General features: G+C 43.8%; 1 protein-coding gene across 1 annotated transcript in view; it reads left to right on the forward strand.

Annotated features, from left to right (window-relative positions):
- ryr2b (ryanodine receptor 2b (cardiac)) overlaps positions 1–11,056 on the forward strand; it is a 61,240-nt gene extending 50,184 nt beyond the window's left edge. Inside the window, exons 92-103 of the mRNA XM_072688906.1 lie at positions 237–422; positions 1,519–1,649; positions 1,749–1,791; positions 3,089–3,225; positions 4,185–4,245; positions 4,401–4,547; positions 5,339–5,473; positions 6,334–6,490; positions 8,344–8,408; positions 9,813–9,913; positions 10,289–10,340; positions 10,934–11,056. Of these exons, the coding sequence (XP_072545007.1) occupies positions 237–422; positions 1,519–1,649; positions 1,749–1,791; positions 3,089–3,225; positions 4,185–4,245; positions 4,401–4,547; positions 5,339–5,473; positions 6,334–6,490; positions 8,344–8,408; positions 9,813–9,913; positions 10,289–10,340; positions 10,934–11,056 (1,338 nt within the window). The remainder of the gene's footprint in view (positions 1–236; positions 423–1,518; positions 1,650–1,748; positions 1,792–3,088; positions 3,226–4,184; positions 4,246–4,400; positions 4,548–5,338; positions 5,474–6,333; positions 6,491–8,343; positions 8,409–9,812; positions 9,914–10,288; positions 10,341–10,933) is intronic.
- The last annotated feature ends 9,059 nt before the right edge of the window (positions 11,057–20,115 follow it).

The following is a 20,115-nucleotide window of genomic DNA, read 5'->3' on the forward strand; positions in this document are numbered from 1 at the left end:
AGCACAAGGTAGGGGTTTCTAATAAAGTGGCCAGTGAGGGGAAGCACAAGGTAGGGGTTTCTAATAAAGTGGCCAGTGAGTGGAAGCACAAGGTAGGGGTTTCTAATAAAGTGGCCAGCGAGTGGAAGCACAAGGTAGGGGTTTCTAATAAAGTGGCCAGCGAGTGGAAGTACAAGGTAGGGGTTTCTAATAAAGTGGCCTCTAAGTGTGTCTGTCTTCATGTTTTGCTGCATCAGGTCTCCTCCAGTGAAGCTGATGAGGAACGTGTGACTGATCTCAGGGAAGAGAAGGAGAATGGAGATTCGGGGGCGGTGTGTTTCGTACTGGGAGAAAGCGGTTACATGGAGCCTGTTCTCCACTGCCTCGCTGTCTTACACACTCTGATTGCTTTCTGCTCCATCATCGGCTACTACTGTCTGAAGGCAAGTCTGGTGGTGCAGATGTATATGCCGGCTGCACCACTAACCTATTAAGCCTTTATCTTCGTTGCTGGACTATAGAGTAATGGATTTGGTTCTGCTGTTCCCGCGCAGCTGCGCCAGTTAATTAGCACTCCACGGAGCTTGATTACCTGGCTCAGGTGTGTTTGCAGTGCACAAAAGATGTAGAGAACAATGTGTGGGTCCTCAGGGACTGAAATGTGAATAGCTGAATAGGTGGAGTCCTGTGTAATGAGAAACGAGCAATTTCCATCTGTAAGTTAAACAAAAGTATACATTTATCATATAAATGAATACAATGTATGGTCAAAAGTATTGGGACACCTGCTCATTTAGTGATTCTTCCAATATCCAGGGTATTAAAAAGGCTGCATACCTCTCTAGCCCACACCTGGCATTAGGCATGACGCCAAAAAGTCATCTGCTGCAGAGAGTCCTATTCTATTGGCAATACTTTTCTACAGGGACTAGACAAGCTGTATGTGTGCCCATTTCTACATCTGTTTATAATCCTGGAGATTATAGCGGTGTTCTCTCACTACAGTACCCAGCATGCATTAGTCAACTACGTCATACCACCATTGGGAATATCTGTGGTGCTCAACCAACTGCTAGCCTAGCCACTGAGCTATCAGCTAAAAAAAAAGGCTCCTCCCACTTTTAAGATGCATCACTAGAAGGTGGGTTCCTAGGCTCCCGAGTGGCACAGGGACCTTTTTTATAGCATCATTCAAAGAACAAATAGGTACTCCTTTATTGTGTATTCAGGTGATGCCACAGCCATGCGTAAGTCCAAGCTAGTGTAACTGGCTTCATTCTATCAGGCAAGCTAAATTGCCCTCCCTCTCCCCCCTCCATTAGCGCCATGCTAGTCAGTGGCAGTGAGTGGTCTCTTCCAAGTATGTTCGTTTACAGCCGATGTGGACATGGTCAATTTTTTCATTTTGACCAGAGTGTCCATCTAAACGAAAGGTTTACAGGTTCCACACACACACACACACACACACACACACACACACACACACACACACACAATGCAACAGAAGGGTATGACTGTTTGGTGGCTTGTTTCTCTTAGTTACCTTTAGTGATCTTCAAGCGGGAGAAGGAGCTGGCCCGTAAGCTGGAGTTCGACGGCCTCTATGTGACCAAGCAACCCTCTGAGGACGACATCAAAGGCCAGTGGGACAGACTGGTCATTAACACGTCGTGAGTGCACTCTCCCACGTCATAAACACAAGACCTCAAGCGCTGTAGCTCCTCGTCCTACAGCCGAAATAAACCCTGCTCTGTTCTCTCGTTTCTCAGATCTTACCCCAGTAATTACTGGGATAAATTTGTGAAGAGGAAGGTACGCGTTGAAGCACAGGACTGTAGTAAAGCGGCGGTGTTGAATTAGACCAGATTAACACTGCATGAAGTGAACTGGACGTGGATGATCACTGTAATACTGAGCTAACAGAGCATGCATGATGTTTTTTTATTATTGGTTAATACACTGATTTATTAACATACCAGTCAAAACCAGTTTGGACATCAATGCATAATTTACTTTAATATTGTCTCTACTATTAATAGTAAAGTTGATGCATATGTTTCCAAATCATCAATTCAGTATCTAACAGTATAGATACTTATATAGATACTATATGGGTATGTGGATAGATGCATAGATACTATAGAACCATTCCCTTTGCTAAAGAACCCAGAGTGTTCTCCATATACAACAAGAAAGCCTCTTGGGGATGGTTCTGTACAGAACCCTAGAGTTTCACTATGGTTCTATACAGAACACTGTTATTAATATAGTATATAAATATTATCCAAATGCACCCCTCCGACTAGCAGCTTTGAGAATTCCCGGGTGACTCCTCATGGGGCTGCCGGCGAGCACACTAAGCTCATGCAGAAGATATTTTAATGTCTCCAAACTTTTGACTGGTCCTGTAAACGACTTCTACACCGTCACTGTCTAATCAACTGCAGCCGAGATGTTTTGAAGGTTTCTATGTTAAAACCCATTACACACACTGTATGTCCAAATGTTTGTGGACACCCCTTCTAATGGATGCATTCAGCTACTTTAAGTTGCACCCATTGCTGACATAGACACACATACACACTGCTTGCCTAGTCCCTGTAGAAAAGTACTGCCAATAGAATAGGGCTCTCTGGACCACTAAATATGAACCAATTGGGATCATGCTGCTGCGTAATGCCAGACATGGGCTATTAGAGGGGTATAAAGCCCCCAGCATTGAGCTGTGGAGCAGTGGAAGAACTGTGTTCTCTGGAGTGATGGATGGTGGAGCTTCATCCAGTACTTTTGGGATGAGTTGGGCAGTTCAGGATGAGGTGGGGTGGTGATCATCCAACATCCTGACCTCACCTAATGCTGAATGCAGTCAAATCCTCACAGCAATGCTCCTTCAAAGTCTAGTAGAAAGCCGTCTTCTCTGGACAGTAGAGACAGTTACTGCAACAAAAGCAGAATCAACTCTTTTTAATAACGTTAATTTTAGAATAAACAATGGAGGAGCAGGTGTCCCAATACTTTTGTCCATATAGAGTCCATGACATATTTACAAAGACACCTAAACAACGTTGCTGAATTATACTGTGTGTGTGTGTGTGTGTAACTGTGGCAGGTGATGGCGAAGTACAGCGAGTTGTACGGCTCGGCTCGGATCAGTGAGCTGCTGGGTTTGGATAAAACGGCGCTGGACTTCAGTTCTGAGGCTCAGGACAGGAGAAGACCAGACCGGGAGAGTCTGGTCAGCGCTCTGTGAGTTATTGGGCATGACTAGAGCTGATTTACACTTTTACTGTTGACTGTCTTTACCTGGAACGGTTCTGTGTCCATTCAGTTTATGTTACGTAATTATGAATATGTAATTATTAGAATTACTTGATGTATGTATGTATTGAAAAATGGGTTCTTCATGGGTTCTTTATTAAAAGCCAATGGTTCTATGTAGGTCCTGTAGAATCCATGTAAAATCATGACAACTCAAAGAACCATCTGGATGCTTTGCTTGGTTAAAGTGATCTTCTAATTGGTAGAGAACCCTTTGTAGATGGTTCTATGGAGCACCAAAAAGGGTTCCAATATTGCCAATATTAACCATTTTCAGTCCTGTACAGAACCCTTTTTGTCTAGAGTGTGGCTGGTAACACTTCATCTACTACTTATGAGCACTTTATTTTATTTTATATACACTTAATAAAAATGGTTCTTCAAGAATTCTTCTATATAGAACCATGACGATGCAAAAAAAAAAACATTTGGATGCTTAAATGGTTCCTTGCCTGGTTAAAGACAGTGGTTCTTCTAATTGGTGGAAAACCTTTGGAAGATAGTTCCATGTATCTATTTGCTATGAGACCATGACAATAGAAAGAACCATTTGGATGTTTAAACAGTTCCTTGCCTGGTTCTGTCATTAAGAAAAGAACCATGTTTGTTACTAGATAGAACCCCTTTTTGCTAAAAGCAGACACAGAATAGTCAAACCTCACTCAGATCTCATTCAGAAGGACATGGAAATAACCCTCAAACAACACCATGCATGTACACAATAATGGACCTAGAAGGGGTTCATTTTAAGAATGCATACCGTTCTCCTGCCAACATCTTCAAGACCCTTACAGATTTGTGGTGCAATGCCTTCTTAAGCCAGAGGATGGCAGTAGTGCTTAGTGTGCAGCTGTGTTTCTAACCCATACGGCTTTTTGTGATGTCAGATTGAGTGCCGTTGATATGAAGTATCAGATATGGAAGCTGGGAGTGGTCTTCACCGACAGTGTGAGTTATTTCTGAGCGTTTTAGGATCTGCATTTCTTTGCTAGATGAAAAAGTCAGTTCCGTTTTTCACACACTTTCTCTCTCTCTCTCTCTTTCAAACCATCGGTCCATGTCTCTCTCTCTCTCTCTCTCTCTCTCTCTGCATCACCTCTCAGTCCTTCCTGTACCTTACCTGGTACATGCTGCTGTCAGTTCTGGGTCACTACAACAATTTCTTCTTCGCTGCACATCTGCTGGACGTCGCCATGGGCTTTAAAACACTACGCACCATCCTATCATCGGTCACTCACAACGGCAAACAGGTCACTTTATTAGAAACACCTACCTTGTACTACCATTTCTGGCCACTTTATTAAAAACACCTACCCTGTACTTCCACTCACTGGCCACTTTATTAGAAACACCCACCTTCTGGTTCAGTTTTGGGCCATTTTATTAGAAACACATACCTTGTGCTTCCACTTACTGGCCACTTTATTAGAAACACCTACCTTGTGCTTTCACTCTCTGGCCACTTTATTAGAAACCCCTACTTTGTGCTTCCACTTACTGGCCACTTTATTAGAAACACCTACCTCGTGCTTCCACTCTCTGGCCACTTTATTAGAAACCCCTACCTTGTGCTTCCACTCACTGGCCACTTTATTAGAAACCCCTACCTCGTGCTTCCACTCTCTGGCCACTTTATTAGAAACCCCTACCTTGTGCTTTCACTCACTGGCCACTTTATTAGAAACCCCTACCTTGTGCTTCCACTCACTGGCCACTTTATTAGAAACCCCTACCTTGTGCTTTCACTCACTGGCCACTTTATTAGAAACCCCTACCTTGTGCTTCCACTCACTGGCCACTTTATTAGAAACACCTACCTCGTGCTTCCACTCTCTGGCCACTTTATTAGAAACCCCTACCTTGTGCTTCCACTCACTGGCCACTTTATTAGAAACCCCTACCTTGTGCTTTCACTCACTGGCCACTTTATTAGAAACCCCTACTTTGTGCTTCCACTCTCTGTCCACTTTATTAGAAACACCTACCATGTACTTCCACTCACCGGCTGCTTTGATCAGTAAATGCTCTTATTGTGTTGTAGTTGGTGCTAACCGTGGGACTCCTGGCAGTGGTGGTGTATCTCTACACGGTCGTGGCCTTCAACTTCTTCCGCAAGTTCTACAACAAGAGTGAAGACGGGGAGCCTCTGGACATGAAATGCAACGACATGCTGACGGTAGGTCGGCCAGGTTCTCACTGAGCTCCATCGTCATGAGCTCCGCAGTGAAGGTCCTGGAGTCAGTGGCTCTGCACTCCGCTCTGTGCAGGAGGAAGACGACAGTGAATCGGGCCCTGTTTGATCTCTACCATGATTTGATTAGTTAGGAGAAGCTAAAAATGCCTCCTCGACTAGATTCTGGTATACGATTGGTATCTGTCCTGGCACCATTTCCCCTGGCTCCAGATACAGAGGACGAGATGAGACATATTTGATGTCTAAGGTTCACTTCTTCAGCTCTACCCTGGAGCTAATGTAGGCCAGTGTAGCTACGAAGCAGTGGAAGCTAATGCTACGAAGCTTATGCTTCTCCAATTAGCATGGCTGCAAGATGGCTACAGCTACGATTTTTAGCAGAAGCCACATTAGCCACACATTAGCTACATTAGCTAGGTGTCCACAAGGTTCAGGGCGAGCAGGTGAAGAATAAAGTAGGAGCACAGAGCAGAACACGCAAAAATATGAGGTTATTCACAAGGTTGTGGGTTTGAGACCCACATCCGCTAAGATGCTACTATTGAGCTCAGCTGTCCTCCTTTGCTGTGAGGAAAACAAGGAAATTAGATTTTTTGAGGCTGAACTAATTCTTTCAGGTGCTTCTCATACTCTCGGAGCCGAGCCTCAGTCTGTAGGTCACCTGCGGATGGGCTGATAATACACACGTTCCTGCGGATCGGCTGATAATGTGCATGCTAAGCTCTTTTGGATCTTGCCAAATGCCAAAGGAAAGGGCACAGGATTACAGTTATCTGATTCACTCAGTGGCTGCAGACCGCTTACAGGTTGATATGTGTGTGTGTGTGTGTGTGTGTGTTCAGTGTTACATGTTCCACATGTACGTCGGGGTCCGAGCTGGAGGAGGGATCGGTGATGAAATCGAGGATCCAGCAGGAGACGAGTTTGAGTTCTACCGCGTCGTTTTCGACATCACCTTCTTCTTCTTCGTGATCGTCATCCTCCTCGCCATCATTCAGGGTGAGGCTCACACGGACAAACACGAAGGAACACGAATGCTGGGTTGGTGTTCCACGGCTGTTCGCGTTGTGTTGACTTTTCCACGCGTAGCTGCGCATTTACCGATACTCAGCTCACCATTTTACTGGTTACTATAGCAACAAACAGCTCACTGATGCCATTGTTTAGCTTGTTTTTGCTAAGCTATGACATTGATAATGGCATCATTTTGGAAGGAGAGGACCTCAAAGTAGGGTCCTGAGAAAGCACAATCGGCCCTTCCCTCTCCAGAAAGATGGCGCTTTCTCCGCACATCACTCCAGTTCAGTGCTGGCCGGCATCAGAGCTTTCCTCCGAGCATATTGGGTGCCTGGTGGCGTTGTCACAAAGGAGTCACAAAGGAGTCACCATAAAAAATAACATTTTAAATGTGTAAATATTCATAAAAAAATAAGAACGTCCTAAAAACACTGCAACATTTGAGTGTTGGGCTTCATCCTAAAGTGTTTAGTCGGTGCGCTCTGGCCTTTAACCAGGTCTGTCCAGCTCACATTTGGGTGATTTCCCTGTCCATTAAGCTTTTCTGTTAGTTATCAGGTTGTAGGACATGTGAGGTTCTAAATTACATCCATGTCTACACTCCAAAAACACTCCTGGGTCATCGTGTAACAGAACACATGCTGGGTTAACTTGACCCAGCATTGCTGGGTTACATAAATAGTCTTGCATGCTAGGTTTTAAGATATTTATATCCAGCACTGGGTGGTTTTAACATTCTATATTTGAGATTTTCTGCTTATTAGTCTAACAGAAAAACCAGTCTGATCATCAAATAAATGTTATTACCGTGTTCGCTTCCTCTCAGCTTGCAGATATACCAGCATATTTGTTCCATCCTGTAAAGAGAAGATTAGAAAAGTTAGGAAATATAATTTTACAGACATGAAACCACACACACAGCATTTTTCACAGAGAAATTCAACCAAACATGAAGAAAACAGCAATGATATAAAAACTAGCTAGTTTGTTTGGCTAGCTAGCAAGGTTATAGCCAGCTATAATTAACATATTACACAGATAATAACTAAACTACACTATAATAACAAAAAAAAAACACAAACTTTCAGTTCTACAAATACAAATAATAGTGGTACTAACTAGTGGAAACAAACATTAGCCTTCAACTGAATAGCACATTAGCTAACGTTAGCTAATACTAGCAGTCACAAAGAACAAATATAGGTTAGAAAGTTGTCTTTACTTGAAAAAAAAAAACATATTTAGGTTTCCTTTTTTTTTTTCTTCGTTTTTCTTGATGATTAGTAATATTATGTAGCAAATGGATAAAAAACAGGAAGATTAGTGTACCGATTCCTGTCCGTCGTGACTACTAAGCGCTGCTGTCTGAAGAAAAGCTAATTAACCGACTCTGATCTAATCGGTTTCCTCAGCTGCTGTTAATTACTTGAAACGATTCTTTTCAGGTGCTGATAATTAACCCATTGGCTGGGTTGTTACTATGCTGTCAGCTACAGTTACTGTCAGAAACCTAGCTGCTAGGCTACACAAAAACTACCACTACCCAGCACTGTGGAAATGACCCAGCAAAGTGACCCAACAGGCACAACCCAGCATATTGTGCTGTGTATTTTTAATGGATTTTAATGAATGGGTTTTATTCAACATCACACTATTCAGTGAACATACAAAAATATCCAATCTTGTGTACACGTGTGCTATGGATTATGGGTTTTAGCTTTTTGAGACTTTAAACTTCCACTAGCTGTTTCTAATTGGACCACTTTTGGCACGTTCACCCTCATCTTTTCTCCCGCCATGTCTGCATATGCACTGACACGCTCATGTGTTGGCAGGTCTGATCATTGATGCCTTCGGAGAGTTGAGAGATCAACAGGAGCAGGTGAAAGAGGACATGGAGGTAAGAAACGGTCACTTAAGGAAGGGCAGAGCCAGAGCAAGCAACCTGCACTGATCTGCTAAGAATGACACAGTCATCTGTTTAAGCACGGCTGTTTATGGACAGTTCAGCAGTAAGCAAAGCGCCTGCAGATGTTGTGACGTAGCTCATAAGATAAGGGTCACTGGGAACAGACGGGGAGGAGCTGGTTGTAGCAGTCAGTAAAACTTCTGATAAACAAAAACAAAACACAGTGAAATTATTACATTTCCAAGCTGCTGGGCTTTCTAATCTGAATGAACACTGTTCTAAATGCTGTGAGGGAATGTGGAGTCTTTGGGGATCTTTAGTTGGATCTAACAGTTTCTGAAGCTACCTACACCATGTTTGGCGGATGTATCTCAGCCTGGCTGGTTCTCACTGTGAGTTATTTATCTGATTCAAAACAATGCTCTGTTTCAGCCATCAAAAGTAAGATATGTGTGTGGTGTGTGTGTGACTTACATGCACTTAGAATCTACAACACTTACTATTAAAAAAGAAAAAATCATAATTTTAAAGACGCTTTAAAAGGCTAATGCCTAAACAATTAATTATGTATTCAATAAAATATTATATAACTTTATTTAAACAATAAAAAAGCTAAACAAATGATTATAAAACAAAAATACTTTATTTATTTATTTATGCTAGTTTCATTGTTTATTTCACTTTATCAAGAGTGGACCAATAGAAACTGTCCAAAAATATTTGGAATACAATATTTTACATTAACTCACACCACATTACCCAATTTATTTAATATATATATATATATATATGTGTGTGTGTGTGTGTGTGTGTTATTGTTATCTATTGTCATCTAATTGTTTCATCATTATTTATATATTTTAAAAATATCTTTTATATATAAAAATATAAAATATGGATTTCTCCTGCATTTCTCACTGTAGAAAATAAACTACAGATTAGATGTGTCCAAACCTTTGATTGTATCCTGGGCTTTTGATTACTGGCTTCAGCATCATCTGTGATTACTGCCCGCTCCCTGCAGTCCCTGCACTGCCATTACTGTTCTGCCACTTCCTGTTATTTCAGTGTCATTGTTTTTGACCTTATTTCAGACTTCTGTGGATTTATGATTTCTGCGCTTACGACACATGGCAGTCTCATTTCGGCTCATTCTGTTCGCCACACAGACCAAGTCTGCTCTTATTAACGTGGCCAGAGGAGCGATTCTCCACTGATAGTGTGTTTGTTTGACATCAGGCCTAACCCATGTCTGGGAAACTGACGCTGTGCATTTTATCAGTGTCTTTGGCTGCGGGTCATTCCCTTCTCATTCACACTGGGATCAACGTTTCTCTTCTTTTCCCTCTCTCTCTCTCTCTCTCTCTCTCTCTCTCTCTCTCTCTCTCTCTGCAGACTAAATGCTTCATCTGTGGCATTGGGAGCGAATACTTTGACGCAGTGCCTCACGGCTTCGAGTCTCACACCCTGCAAGAGCACAACTTGGCCAACTATCTGTGAGTATCGCGTCTAGGATCAGGAGGGAGGGAGCAATAGTGCAGTGCTAGCGCACGATAGCCACGTTTATAAATTACACGAGGTGTCCAAAAGTTTGTGGACACTCGATGGCATGCATCCAGCTACTTGAAGTCGCATCCATTGCTGCCACAGATGTGCAAATGCACGCAGACAGCTTGTCTAGTCCCTGTAGACAAGCACTGCCAATAGAATAGGACGCTCTGCAGCCTATTGGTGTGAAGTAAGAAAAGTGCAGTCCCCTCACGGAGGAAATGTGTTCCGCAGCCCTCAGCCAAGCAAGCGTTCCTGACTTGTAAGTTAATGAATGTGTCTTGTACGTTTTGCCTGAGTTTTGTGTGAATTCTTGCCTGCAGGTTCTTCGTGATGTACCTCATCAATAAAGATGTGACAGAGCACACGGGACAGGTACGTCCACGGCTTCCAGCCATCCGTCACACCCGCGTAAACTTCACCGAGAGGAATCCGCTTAGCCGCAGCAGCATGGCTCTTACAAGACACAAACAATAACACAGCTAATGAGGTCTGTCAGTCAGCGCGTGGTGCATGAAAGTCTCTATTATTGTTCAGCGGAGAGGCCTATTGATTTTTAGATCAAGCAGACGTTGATCTCATAAGCTCCGTTCTTAGGGATGATCTTCTCTGCGGTAATGGCAAGCTTTGCAAAGCCTGCCGAGCAGAATAAAAAAAAAAAACCTCATTTAGCAAATTCAGAGACACTCCAACACTCCGACCCTTATCATTCCACCCACACTGGGACCCACCAGGGGGTTGCAACCCACAGTTTGAAAGCCAGCAGGCTCGAGGAACGGCTAGCACAAATTGTGCATCAACAGATTGCAGTCAGACTCCAGCAAGGTGGACAAAACAAGATAACCAAGAGGGTGAGGGGGGGGGGGGTTACAATGAAGAGGCCACTGTGTGTGTATATGTAGGTGTTGGTGCAGATCAGCACCAACAAATCAGAATAAACTTCATGACATTCCTCCCTTTCCAAATAGGAGTCATATGTATGGAAGATGTACCAGGAGCGCTGCTGGGAATTCTTTCCAGTCGGAGATTGCTTCCGTAAACAGTATGAGGATCAGCTCAGCAAAGAGGTTCCTGTAAATAGTCAGACCTAAAGGACTGTCCTAATGGATCTGCCATCAGCCCTGAAGGATCCAGAAGGATTTCACCCTCCTCATGGACTCCCTCGCCTCACACCGTCCAGACGGAGAAGCTGTTCCCACAATTCTTCTTCAGGAATCTGTTGCATGCTGTATATTTTCCCCCACACTGGCTACTGTTTTCCGTGTGTATTGTTATGTTGATTCTCTGGCAGCATGCAGTGTTTATCCAGTGCTTTCCGCTGTTCTCCTTCAAGAACATGAACAACGACCCATTTTCAACGTCTCCTCAGAACCACCGGTGGTTCCTGCCTTTTTTTTTCACCCACTAACTCAGCCAGTTTGCATCGCTTTGCCTGTAGTTACCTGAGGGTGTAATACGTCTCGGAGCATAAGGGGTTAAAGTTCTCCAAATCAGTTTGTTGTGGTTCTTTAATAGAACCATTGTCCTTACTAAAGAACCCTGGAAGAACCCCATTAGTAAGGGATCCAATCCAAGCACACTCATATACTCATCCGATCAGTTGTCATGGTTCTACATAGACTATACACTGTATGTCCAAAAGTTTGTGGACACCCCTATTAATGAGTGCACTCGTCTACTTTAATTTGCACCCATTGCTGACACAGATGTGCAAATGCGCACACACACACACACAGCTTGTCTAGTCCCTGTAAAGAAGTACTGCCAATAGAATAGGACACTCCGGTGCAGATTCACATGAACCTAATGCCAGGCGTGGGCTAGAGGGGTATAATAAAGCCCCCCAGCATTGAGCTGTGGAGCAGTGGAAGAACTGTGTTCTCTGGAATGATGGATGGTGGAGCTCCATCCAGTACTTTTGGATGTGACCCTGTCAGCCAGATATGTTGAGATGCTATGAAAACCATAACATTAACACCAGGTTTCTGCATTTACTGTCTAGGCTCCAGGCTGTATCCATCTGTTTCTATGCATACTTTATTATCAGCCCCCTCTCACCCTGTTTGTTCTTCAATGGTCAGGATCCCACAGGACTGACCACCACAGAGCAGGACGTATTTAGGTGGTGGGTCATTCTCAGTACTGCATTGACCCTGGTACAAGGTACAAGTGTCTAGTGGATCGGACACAGCAGTGCTGCTGGAGCTGATCGGATGGACAATGTGTGCAGAAACAAGGAGGTGGTGTTAATGTTATGGCTGTTATTGGTCCCTCAACATCAAGTACTTTCCTTTCCAGCTTTGAAATTTCTCCACATGCCTACATCCATCTCTCTCCCCCCCCCGCCCCCCCCCCCCTCCTTTTTTCTTGCTCCCCAGCTCCCTCTCGTTTGTTCCTCTGTGAGCGCCGGGCATCCTGAGCGTGAAATTAAATGGCGGCCTACATCACGCTCAGCCTCACGGGTCCACTATGAGTGGTTAAACCGCTAGAGTGTTGTTTGTGCGTATGTGTGTGTGTGTGTACGCATACCTTACTTCAGCTTACGACAATGCCAGGAGGAAGAAGTGGCTATAAACACTGTACGGACACTGTACGGACAAAAGTATTGGGACGCCTGTTCATTCATTGTGCCCTCTGAAATCAAGGCTAGTAAAAAAATGTTTGCCCGGAGTGACTGTCTCTACTGTCTAGGGAAGAAGAAGGCTTGCAGCGACAACAGGCATTAGTGAGGTCAGAACGCTGGATGATCACCACCCCACCCCATCCTAAAAACATATTTTCTGCTATTAGTGCTGCTATCTTAGGAGGTCCTTCCGTACTTCTTTTATGAGGTACTCACTGCCACCAAAGGGGGCACCGAGTGGCTCAGTGCTCTGAGGTGCTGCCACTGTGGCCGGGAGTTTGAAACCCAAGCCACGCCACTTTGCCATCAGCTGCCGGAGTTTGGGGGAGCACAATTGGCTGTGCTCTCCCTGAGTAGGTGGATGGTGCGCGTGTAAGCGATGTTGGCCGGCACAGGGGTCGCTGTGTTAAGGCCTTACCTTCCTAGTGTCGGGAGCGTTGCTAGTGCTAGGGGGGGCTATGAACGGCTTGGTTTGAGGGTACGCTCCCATCCACGCTCTCCGAGGCCCAGCATTCTCGTTTTTTTTACCGACCATAGAAGCAAAACACCGTTCTGATGAACTTTTAACGAGCACGGGCCACAGTGGCTTAAATCCCACACCTCACCAAACGCTGCATTCTCTTCCTCCCAAAAACGTATATCCTTTCCACCATCCATCACAATAGAGCTTTCTTTATTTGGATTACGTGCGGTTTTGGGGGCAGTGTAAGATGAATGAGGGTCTGTGAGGATGATGATGGCACTGTATGACCACTGCTATAGTTGTAATGGCTGCCTGTGTGTGGGAGAGAATGGGCTGCTCTATGATGGATGGCTGGGACATGGCAGGCTGGGTAATGTAGTCGGCCTGCGGTTTGTATTGACCCTGCCGGCTCAGGTCTAGCCACCGGTTCCGCCGTGGAGTCTGGGCCCTTGTGGAGGTTCTTGTTTCTCAATCTAAAGGCAAATTCTCATGAATCCTCAGAAGGTTATCCAACTCGCTGGCGATTCGCAGTCACGTTTATTTGAGCTCTCAACGCAGCCAAGCATGCTAATTAATGGGCCACGTAGAACACAGTAGAACACAACTCCTCTGGTAGCAGAGGAACGTAATAAAACAGAAATGGGAGAACTGGGAGGGCTGGCAGACAGCAGTAATCATCTCACAACTTTCATAGGAATGAAAATGAGCGAGGACAGTGTTTAGCTCTTATACAAATGAGGTCTTAAGGAAAAAAAGGCTTAGGCTAAACCGCTTAGCCCTGACTTTAATGAAGTGAATTATGAATTATTAGTGCAAATTTGCATCATGAGCAACAAATGCATTTATTTTATATTAGAGCAAGCAGTGCAGAAACGTACACGCTGAAGAAATATGATTTTCAGTGGATAATAAGGGCAGTATTTGTTATCTATACAGTGAGAGAGAGAGGATGTTGGGCCAAGTAAAAGCGGGTTTTCCATATGCCATGTTTTTGTGTATATTTTGTGTATATAATTATGTAAAATCAAAACATAAATAATCAAAACATAAATACATTGATATTTTGATTGATAAGATAGGATGTTTATTGCTAGTATGAGGCAGTTAAGTTATATCCAGTTAATATATATATATATATATATATATATATATATATATATATATATATATATGGAATATATGGGAATATCATAATTAAAAATTCTAAAACTAAAAAAATACCCACAAAAAGATGTTCACTCTAGGATGAGGTGAAAAAATTCTATTTAAACGTTATATTTAGGAATATTAGAATATCAGAATGAAAAATTCTAAATAATTTAAAAAAATCCCACCCAAATGTTTGTGGACACCCCTTCTACTGCACACATATACACCCTACACACAGACAGGCCAGGCGTGGTCTATAGAGGGGCATAAAACCCCCCAGCATTGAGCTGTGGAGCAGTGGATGAACTGTGTTCTCTGGAATGATGGGTTTAGGAAGAGGATCATCCAATATCACCTCACTAACACTCTTGTTGCTGAATGCAATCAAATCCTCACAGCAATGCTCTCTGGCAAAATCTAGCAGAAAACCTTCTTCCCTGTACAGTAGAGACCGTAACTTCAACAAAAGCAGGATAAACTCTTTTTAATACCCTTGATTTTACAAGAAATATTGAATGAACCGGTGTCCCAATACTTTTGTCCTTATATGTATGTTCCAGTCTAGGAGATGCAACACAGACTGTCCAGCCAGAGCCACCTCCTGCTTCATCTACTGCGAAGTATTATTATTGAGTGATTGTTGTTAGGCTGCCTGGGGGGGCTTCAAATCACTACACCTCTGCCGGGGTCCGCTGCTGAATGAAAACCCCACCGAGTTAAACTGAAGCAAATCTAGACGCCGCAGGCTCGGCTTTTAACACCGTAGGTGTGCTCTTGACCCCGGTGATTTTCTTGCGCTGGCCATCCATGCATCCATCCGTTAATCCAAACAGCGAGACACGGCCAACCCACCCGTGAACAGTGGTGATTCCTGTCCCATAACTCTGTGCGTTTGTGTGATGAGAACAGCAATTAGCACTTAGCATCCGCCGGCATGATCTGTAATGCAGTGCGCTGTAATTAATAGCTACAGTCATCAGGCGGAGAGCCGGAATTCTCTCACCCGTCCACGTCTCCACTCACCGTTCGCACCACCATAGCTTCGGATATGCAATATTTGCTTGTCTCGGGGCCGTGCTGAGAAATGAGTAAAGCGTGTTGTGTGTTTCAGAGGGACTGCAGCTAATCTCAGCTGTGTACAGTTGATGCAAAAACAGGAGGACGCTGAAATATGAGCCTTTCCGTTTGCCCCCTAGTGCAGAGGCATTATGCAAAAGAAATAGCATCCGCTAAAACTTCCCTCGCTTTCCTCCCGTTAATCTTTCCGTTTGCGAGACAGGCGGATTCCTCAGGCCTCTGCGCGAGAATTAATGACAATGGGTCTTGAGGTGCAAGAGAAACCCCCACCCGCCCCCCATCACATTCAACACCCCGACCAACGCGCCTGAAGGGAAGCGGCGTATACCCAGCTCTAACGCACCGGCTAGCAGACGCCAGTGATGAGAACAGGGCCAACTGCGCTCTCTCGAGGCCCCGGCTGCCGATGGCTAGCAGCGTAATCGGGATACGAACCATATGGGATGTGATCAGAAAGATATGCGACCCTCTGATCACAGTGACACACCTTAGTCCGCTGGACCACCCAGGGCCCCAGACCTTGAACCCTGAGCCTGCTTGTACACAGTTGTACGTCTTCATCTGGGCACCCCTGGCCAGCTCAGCAGAGTCAGCATGACCCCTTCCAGTCCTACAGTCTCCTAAAGTTATCTCATTAGGCCTGAATTGACCTGTTAGGCCTGGCTCTGACCTTGTGCTAACACTCAATAGCAGCAGGCTTCTCTGAGCAGCGGTCAGTGGATCTGATAAACAGGCTAATTGATGCTACTAAGCAGAAGGGTTCCACAAAACCTGGAGAACCCTCAGATAGAACTTCTCATATGCTGGCAAGAAAGGCAAAGCGAGGCCCCTCTTCTGGCCCCTTGCTAGCTACCATTTGAACTTCATGCACAGTCAAGGGAAGTGGCTGAGAATCAGCCAAAAAGGAAAAGATCAACTTCCTTCCTAGATCAAGTGAGGATGAAGACTCGTGAGGCGTGGATGTGTACAGCTAATTACCGAATTACATGGCATGACGTTGCTCTCTGTAGCGTTAAATCAAGGTATTTGATCGTACAACATTCGTAAAAGGTTTCATGGCAAATCGGAAATCGTAGTTGTTTGCTAGCCTCAATTCATGTCTAATTTGAAACGCTATGCTGGGTAACGTTAGCGGGACGAGGCCGTTAGCCAACCTAGTAACCTAAAATAGCTACCACAGAGTTAGCGCACTGTCTAACGGACAGCCTTGCTCAACATTTGAGACTTCGGAAGGAGCTCTGAAGGGAGGGGTGTGTTTCTAGCGGTTGGAAATGTACGTACAGTTGCTGAAAAAGACGTTAGCAGGAATCCTGATTATTATTATTATTATTATTATTATTATTAGAGATTATTGAACAACCAGGCAGGTTGTTGTAAGCATGCTCTGCCTGAAAGCGACACAATACCAGTGCTTTCTGTGATGCTCTTCAGCAACTTTCGACCCCAGACTGCGATGCCCTTTCTCTTTTGAGCAAGGTTCTTTACCCCAGGCGGTTCTATTGGGTTCTCTCTCTCTGTCTCTCAGACACATGTTTTTTATTCTTCTCAGGACTTCTGTGCAGTCTCAGGGGGACGTCTCCATCACACTATGGAGCTGACCGGTGGGAATGGCTGTGACACATGCGACGCTGCATACAGATATGGAGTAAAAGACTCCAGCATCAAGGAGAAGCTTTATGACCCAAAGGGCCAAATCAGCAGATTTGAAGGACACGCTCCTGCAGCGAGGAGAGCAGAGAGAGAGGACAGAGACAGGGTACGGTAAGTGTAGAGAGACACTATAGAAGACATGAGAGAGAAAGAGTTATAGGTAGAGATGGTATGAACTCATGCCAGTAGACAGACAGATGCTATGGGCTTAGCAGACATCATGATTGGAGTTAGACAAGGAGATTCAAATCACTCTCTCAGGAGGACACAAAAAAACAACAACAACAAAACCCATAAAAATGTATAAATATTATATTTTATATATTTTACATTATATAAAAAACATTCAAAAGGCTGCCAAACACAAAACGCAAAATTCCAATGCATTGGAAATCAATGAATTTACCGAAAATCTGATTATGTTCTGCAGAGAAAAACTATATTTCAGATTGTTTCTAAATTATTATGATCAAACACCTTTAAAAGTAACGGCACAAAAAGTTCAGCAGAGAAAGAAAAACATTATTTTACGTTATTTTGCCGTTACGTTATTTATTATGAACAGCTTCAAGACTAAAAGTTATGACACTAATTTTTTTTTTACGTTTTCCCACCGAAATTGATTGATATTTCATATTCTGACTTTGCTGCCAGTCATTTAGTTAATATTTTTTTTTTTTACAGTGAAATAAGGAAGAAAGAATTAATTATTAGTATGGACATAAACCTTTTTTTATTGCCACATGTTTAATTACAGATAATTATTGTATGTACATATTTTAGAAAATGTAAAAAAAATACTGAATAAATATCCTAAGGGGTTTAATAATAAATGAATAAATAAATAAATAAATAAATTTGTAATTATTGGCATACTACTTAAAATAACCGTTGGCTTGTTCAGTAAAGTTGAAAGTTGTAAAGTTACTTTCCATTAAATTAGTAATTTATTTATTTATTTATTTATTTATTTATTTTTTTATATAGTGTGTTCTAACAGCCAGTTGCGAATCAGGGCCAGCAAAGCAAAGGCCATAAATCTCAAAGAAATGACTAAAAACCCGTCTGACCTGCACAGCTAAATCAGTATCTCACTTTTAATGAAAAGAACTAGCTAACCCTTGTGTCATCAGGGGTTAAAAATGACCCACCGCTATATATTTAACTGCAGAGAAAGAGCCCTGAAAGAGAACATGAGACCTCGCCGTCCTTCATACTTCCACGAAAGCTGCACACCACCAGGGTACGTAGATTCATCAGGCCATTTTTGACCCTTAAGACTACATAAGGGTAAAGCATTCTCCTTTGCCTTTCGGTTGGGCCTAGTCTTTGAGAGAGATTTTTATTGGACGATTCCCACCAACAGCATAATTCAAGCCTAGTGCACCCCCTCCCCTCCCCTCCCCCCGCCCCCCTACAAGTGCTCAGATGTTAATCCCTCGTTTTCAGCTCGATGTTGTCGGGCCAGATCTGTGGCGGAGGATATTCCGGCGTAATAAAACACAAATTGCTGTCTGCGAGTGAGAAGCTATTCCTCCAGCCGGGCCCGTATGCGCTTCTTCCAGTTTAATATGCAGCAAAATTGACTTTTCATGCTCTTTTGCTTCTTATCGCGCCTTGCTGCCCTGGCTTTGGCTCGTTAGGGGCGGGGAATCTAAGCGTCTAAGAGTCCTCAGACATTTACATTTCGATTTACACGTTTAGCAGACAGCTCTGGTGGAGAGCAGATCACAGCAGGTACTGAAACGTTAGGTGTGATTAAAGGGGCTCTTCCTGAAGGCCCAGTTGGCTCTGGACTGGAGCATGAATTCAGAGCTAAAGAGCCTCGAGGGGCAGCAAATGGAGAATGAAGTGGAGAGAAGATCTTTATAAGAGTAAATTGAAAATCTCTCATTCTATTGGCAGATACACTGTGTGTCCAAAAGTTTGTGGACACCCTCTTTTAATGCGTTCTAATGAGTGCATACAGCTACTTTAATTTGCAACCAATTCCACAAAAACAGATGTGCAAATGCACCCCCCCCATCCCCCCGTCCCCCCATCCCCCTTCAGACACACACAGCTTGTTTTGTCCCTGTAGAGAAGTATTGCCAATAGATTAGGACTCTCTATAGCAGATCAACATCATGAACATATTGGCACCATGCTGCCTAATGCCATGGAGCAGTGGAGGTGGGGATGAGGAGGGATGGTGTTCATCCAGTATCCTGAAATCATTAACGCTCGTATTGCTGAATGCAATCCAATCCTCACAGCAATGCTGTGAATCTTCTTCTCCGGACAGTAGAGCAGGATCAGCTCTTTTAATACCCTTGATTTCAGAAGAAACTATGAACGAGCAGGTGTCCCAATACTTTTCGCTCTTGCACGTCACCTTCAAGATCTGACTGATTCACTTGCTGCCTGATATGTGTTAGTGATTTCACTTGTCAGTGGTTTTAATGTTATGGCTGATCAGTTTCTATGCATATGGATCGAGTCCTGCTGAGAGCTTTTCAGCGCTAACCATCCACCAGTTATCGGATATGAAGATGAAGGAAATGAAAGGGCAGCTCGGTTTCCTGTTCATTTCTCTGTGTGTTATGAAGCCGGAGGTTTAATAAGAGGAAGTGTTCTCCAGAGCCACTGGATCGGCTTCTCAGTCCGAGCTGTGCTTTGCTTTTCTGAAAACGCCCGTTGTTGGTTGTTGCTGTAGATTAATGTGAAAGAAATGCTGCTAAACGGCCCTTTTTACCAGAACGTCTTCGTGCTTGAACCAGTAGAAGCCAGGAAGAACAACAAGTCTGATCTTCAGGGAGCCTTTAACATACACACACACACACACACACTCACACTTACACACACACACACACACAGGTTTTGATGTGTGCTGTGCAAGAGAACAAGCTTGTAAAGTGTCCAGCTAATAGTGTGTCCCATCTGTGAGAGAGAGAGAGAGATCATGAGGTTTTATTATCGTGGACATTAGAATCCCCATACAGACCTGAGACAGAGTGAGTGAGTGAGTCAGTGGTGAGTCAGTCAGTCAGTGAGTCCGTGAATCAATCAGTGAGTGAGTGGTGAGTCAGTCAGTGAGTGAATCAATCAGTCAGTGAGTGAGTCAGTCAGTCAGTCAGTGAGTGAGTCAGTCAGTGAGTGAGTGGTGAGTCAATCAGTCAGTGAGTGAATGAGTGAGTCAATTAGTCACT

This window comes from Salminus brasiliensis, chromosome 10 (assembly GCF_030463535.1).
Source record: "Salminus brasiliensis chromosome 10, fSalBra1.hap2, whole genome shotgun sequence".
NCBI classification, from domain to species: domain Eukaryota; kingdom Metazoa; phylum Chordata; class Actinopteri; order Characiformes; family Bryconidae; genus Salminus; species Salminus brasiliensis.